This window comes from Macadamia integrifolia, unplaced genomic scaffold, assembly GCF_013358625.1.
Source record: "Macadamia integrifolia cultivar HAES 741 unplaced genomic scaffold, SCU_Mint_v3 scaffold275, whole genome shotgun sequence".
Taxonomy (NCBI): Eukaryota; Viridiplantae; Streptophyta; class Magnoliopsida; order Proteales; family Proteaceae; genus Macadamia; species Macadamia integrifolia.
In genome coordinates this window covers 348,881-354,382 of record NW_024868933.1, presented here as the reverse complement: position 1 = coordinate 354,382, position 5,502 = coordinate 348,881, and the positions used below count along the sequence as shown (strand labels likewise).

The 5,502-nt window shown below is 36.8% G+C and overlaps 1 protein-coding gene across 1 annotated transcript in view; it reads left to right on the top strand.

Annotated features, from left to right (window-relative positions):
• The window catches only part of LOC122067167 (probable rhamnogalacturonate lyase B), an 8,970-nt gene extending 4,326 nt beyond the window's left edge, over nt 1–4,644 (top strand). The window contains exons 8-16 of the mRNA XM_042631011.1: nt 645–800; nt 911–1,017; nt 1,745–1,835; nt 2,007–2,148; nt 2,398–2,554; nt 2,683–2,799; nt 3,109–3,235; nt 3,932–4,197; nt 4,312–4,644. Of these exons, the coding sequence (XP_042486945.1) occupies nt 645–800; nt 911–1,017; nt 1,745–1,835; nt 2,007–2,148; nt 2,398–2,554; nt 2,683–2,799; nt 3,109–3,235; nt 3,932–4,192 (1,158 nt within the window). The 3' untranslated portion in view covers nt 4,193–4,197; nt 4,312–4,644. The remainder of the gene's footprint in view (nt 1–644; nt 801–910; nt 1,018–1,744; nt 1,836–2,006; nt 2,149–2,397; nt 2,555–2,682; nt 2,800–3,108; nt 3,236–3,931; nt 4,198–4,311) is intronic.
• The last annotated feature ends 858 nt before the right edge of the window (nt 4,645–5,502 follow it).

Here is a 5,502-nt window from a genome sequence, read left to right as displayed (position 1 = left end):
GGGGGAGAGGGGAGAGGGTGGAGGGGGGAATGGGGAGGGGAGAAGAAAGCGCCACATGTGATATAAATTCCCTAAGGATGTTACGCTGTGTATATATTCTTTGAATGCATTATAAGGTCAATAATGGATTCTAAGAAATCAAGTCAAATACAGCCTTAATTTTATGAAGTTCACTATAAGATTTTAAACGCTTTCAAAGTATGTATATATAGTTCATCCTCTTTAATAATGATTTACAGTTGAGATCTTCAAGGGATAGAGTTCCCGAGACTCATATTGAGATTGAAAAGATGAGATGACAAATATGCATAAAATAAATAGTGGCTATATGTTTAAGATCATGGGTAGAAGACAGATAGTGTTTCGTATGATTTCTTGGAATGCATACTGAATGTACCCTTATTTTTGTGTGGTAGAAAACGTAAGATTTTATTAGATTTAGGCTATATTCTGAATTTATTCTCGGAATAGATTATGGGTTCTATCACACATTCTGAAGTGAGAAATTAGTGATGAATTAATTGGTTTTCAAAACATATTCTAGAACCAAAATGTATTCCGAAAATACATACCAAACACAATCTTACATTATCTAAATGAAAACCCTAACCTTAACAAGAAACTTGGCATCTCCAATGTTACAGATGTTTTTAAGTGCTCATTACTCAGGAGAAGATCTGGTGCCCAAATTCCAAGATGACGAACAGTGGAAGAAGGTTTTTGGCCCAGTTTTCATCTATCTTAATACAGTTTTGGATGATGAGGATCCACATTCACTCTGGGAAGATGCCAAAATACAGGTTAGAAATTATGGAATAACCTAATGCAATTAATTAAGCTCCTGATAGGCTAATACTTACATAACCACACAGCTAATGATGAACATAACTAATTTTTTTGTTTATTTAAGATGATGGTGGAAGTCCAAAGTTGGCCCTACAGTTTTCCAGCCTCTGAGGATTTCCCTTCTTCGGATCAAAGAGGAAATGTTAGTGGTCGATTACTGGTTCAAGACAGGTAACATTGTATATATCCTTCTTCTAATCCCTTTTATCCGAAATGGTTACTTCATAGTTTGAAAATGTGATAGTCCCGGCCGGCACCCCTAACCCCAAGGAGCAGTTGAGTTGGCAAGGGATCTTTGCCTCAGGAAGCGTGTGGTTTTAAGTTTGACTCCTCTTACCACCTTAGGGCCACTCACATGAGGGTGTTTACTGTTCTTCATTGCTTTCGGTGAAAATTGAATGTTTCTCATTCAACCCCGGTACAACCTGGTCCATATGGTTATGGAGCCAGTATGGACCCAACGAGACTAGTTATTCGGCCTACGTACCCATTGTTAAAAAAGAAAAAAAAAATGTGATAGACCCTCACCTTTAGGCACCTTAAATTGTAAATTTATGCGCAAAATATGTTTTTGTGTTATATTGGATTACTTGATACAAAACCAGATGATCATCATATATAATACACCAAGTTATGTTCCTTTCCAAAAAAAAAGAGTTATGTTTGTTAAGATCAACCAACTTAATAAGGAAGAATATCAGATTTAAAAAGTAGAACTGAGTTTCAACTGTCAGTGTTTCGTACAAAAACAATAATCTCACATCGGATGTGACTAGCCCAATGTGAGGGCTGACAAGAACTTAGACACCATTTTCTTAAAGACTAGTTTTTTCAATCTATCCCATATACACCAACCTTATTCGACAAATTTCATTTGAGAAAAAACTACTCTTGTTAGGTACATCAATGAAGGGTACATATCAGCAAACTCGGCTTACGTCGGGTTAGCTCTTCCAGGAGAGGTTGGATCATGGCAAAGAGAATGCAAGGTGGGAGCATGACTCACTATTTTTAACTAAATTGTTGAATTGCTTCATTTTTTTTTTTTTTTTCTAACGACGGATATCCAGGCCTTCTACTATTCCCGCAAGCCCATACATTAATAACTTCGTTTCTTTTATCCCTTTTGTAAAAAAATATTATTTTGAATTCTTTATCAGGGTTACCAGTTCTGGACTAAAGCGGATACTGATGGCTACTTCTCCATAAGTGATGTGCGCACTGGAGATTATAATCTTTACGCATGGGTTCCTGGTTTTATTGGAGACTACAAATATGATGTTGTGGTCACCATCACCTCAGGTTTATTTAAATAATTTTCAACTTCATTTCTCATTTCATTCATAGCCTTTTGTTTCTCTTCAGCATCGATTTAAAGTAAGGGGAAAATTTAATACGGTGACTCTTCCTTCTATGCGAAGCAGAAATTTGATCGTCTTCCCAAAACTCCTTTTTTTTTGCTTGAACTTTGACACATTCTCTAAATTATAACAAGTTCTCACATTATCATAGTAGTTACTCTCCTTGTTTCCACCTTCCCTATATATATAGGTTGTGATTTTGATCTGGGTGAACTGGTATATGAACCTCCAAGAAACGGACCCACATTGTGGGAGATCGGCATCCCTGACCGTTCAGCGGCGGAATTCTATGTTCCTGATCCTAATCCAAAATACATCAACAAACTCTTTGTTAATCATCCAGACAGGTTCACTTTCATCTCACTATAAAGTGTAGAGAGCTTGTGTAAATACCATTTATCACATTTTTATTTTTCTTAATTTCCTAGTTTATCAATCACCAGTGTTAAAGTAAACATTTTATTCTCTTGGACAGATTTAGGCAATATGGATTGTGGGACAGATATGCAGAATTATATCCTGATGGAGATCTTGTCTTCAATGTTGACACAAGTGACTATAGGAAAGATTGGTTCTTTGCTCAGGTCACCAGGTATGATACCTTGGGCCTAATCCTTATACAAACTCTATCTACCTTGTCTTTGTTTATATACGGAGAAAAAAAAAACCATGTCCCTCTAGCATTCCCTATCCCCTAGATTGTTGGTTGAAACTCAATCACGCAGCGGAAGAGGATACAGCTGGATGTGAAAGACCTAGCTGCCCCCGCACGTTGGGTATTTTCACATCTAGTTATGTCCGAACATAAGAACGCTAGATGGACAAGGTTCTATATATATATATATATATATAGTTTTTGAAAGAACTAATGTTCTAAATTAGAGAGATTCTTCTTTTGCAGGAAGAACAGCAATAACACATACCAAGCAACCACATGGCAGGTCATATTCAAACTCGACTCTATCAATGACAATACCACCTATCAACTGCGACTGGCTCTTGCATCTGCCACAGTTTCTGAATTACAGGTAATGGCGTCAAAAGCTAGCCCACACCGGTAGGCTTAATTGACAAGAACCAACCAGTTTAAAGCTCGAAATCAGACCAACTGGCTAGAAAATGTCCCGATGTTTGGCCTAGACCAATTAATATTCCATTAAAATCAACCCACAGTAGCCCAACAGGTGTTTGATCAAAACCGACCATTTATAGCCTACTTATAGACTGATTAACCTGTTTATGTCCCGAGCAGTCCATTTAACACTTAATTAACTAAATAGTATGATAGCAGTGTGGAGCCTTAAATTGATGAGAATTGATAAAGACCCACTAGTTTTTTTTTGGTAGAAGACCCACTAGTTGACACCAAGGTATGGAGCCTTAATTCATTTGTGAGGCTGGGACCCATGAAAGCCCAAAGAAAGTGTGCTTTTTTGTAATGAATTAATGCTTCATGCATGGAATTTGATCACCTTCTATCAAGGTCTTAGATATCAGTATTGGTATCTATTTGATCGTATCAAGTCAGATTGGACAATTTTACCCCTCAAAATATCAATATATTAATTTCTTTTGACCATTTTATCTTCCCCTACATCGATACCACTGCTATGATATCGATATAGATATCAAGTACCAACGATACCGATACCTTGAACCATGTCTTCTATATGGTGCATACTTCCATGTCCATTGAACTGATTCAATTTATGCTTGTGTTGAAGGTTCGATTCAATGACCCGAAAGCAAACCCTCCTCACTTTTCAACAGGGCTGATAGGGAGGGACAACTCAATTGCAAGGCATGGCATTCATGGTCTATATTGGCTATATAATGTTGAGGTACCAAGCACAAGACTTGTGCAAGGAGACAATACAATCTATTTAACTCAATCAAGAAGTATCAGCCCTTTTCAAGGGATCTTGTATGACTACATTCGCTTAGAAGGGCCTCCAGCTTCCTCCAATTCTAACAAAAAACATTAATAAAGGTTGTGTTCATGGAAAATTTTTTTTTTTTTTTTTTTTTTTGTTTTTTTTTTTTTTTTTTTTTTTTTTAAGCACCTTTTATCAGCATATTGACTACATGAGCATGATTTCTGCAGATGTGGATAGAAGCACAGGCCAAGTTGATTAATTCTGTATTATATATAGGGCTTTTAACTTGCGATGTACACATAAATTGAGCGACAACTAATTAACCCTAACAGGCATGGATAAAAGAAAATGCTGTTCCAAAGCCTGACTCTTCCATGCTCAATAGGTTCTGTTGATCATGATCCATCGTTCACTGTTGACGGTGTTCAACCTAAAAATCCGAGTTTCATGGTCACAGAACGTAAATATTTACGTGATTAGTAAGATTATTTACGTCCACAATGAGGTGAAATCTATTTCACTATCAATGGAGAATATGGTTGTATTCATTCGTTCTCAAACCTCTCTCAGATTATGAAGATCTAGAAAACCATCTCAGTACATATATAGAGTGAAACGTACATAGATACATATTACAAAATATCTTCACAGGGTCATAAGTTTGATAACACACTACTCAACTGATGTGAGATTAAAACTCCCCCTTCATTCCTGCCCATGTAATTGCACTCATTGTATCCACTCCCCTAGCTTTGGTTCATGGGCTTACCACAAGCCAGTGCAAGGACAATGTACTCAAGGTCATAACCCCAATAATTGCACACCACTGGAACTTCGTGTAAAATGACCATTCTCAAGGTCATAAGCCCAACAGCCACACACTACCTAAAAACCCTCCATTTTTTTTGTGAAGTTGCAATGGCTGCATGAACCAGTAGGCACGTTACTATGGGCTTGGAGATGGAGCCTATGTTTTTTTTTTAAAGAGGAAGCTAGGATATGTGGCACCAAAAGGAAAAGAAAGTTCTCCTGCGTGAATTCACACGGTGTTGGCAAACATCCATGAAGTCAGTGGCCATGTGTTGAATGAAAATTAAGAGCTAGAAGGACTATCCTATTTGGCTTTTGGCAACTATTAGTTGATAGTGGAAAACCCATTTGCAGCCTCCCCTAGTCTTCAATGTCTTTTGCCCAAAGCACCCAAAAATTCTTTGAATAAGAACCATTTGATCACCCTTCAAAGGATAGATGTCATGAATGAAAATTCAAGAAAACATTTATCCTTTGGTCAAAATCAATACATAAGCAAGATTTTAAAAGAAACTAATTCTCTAATTTAAAAATTATAACTCTTTGAAAATTGAAAATTTTTTAGAGTCTGGTCGTCTGGTCGTAAAATCAAAATAGTAGGTATAAAT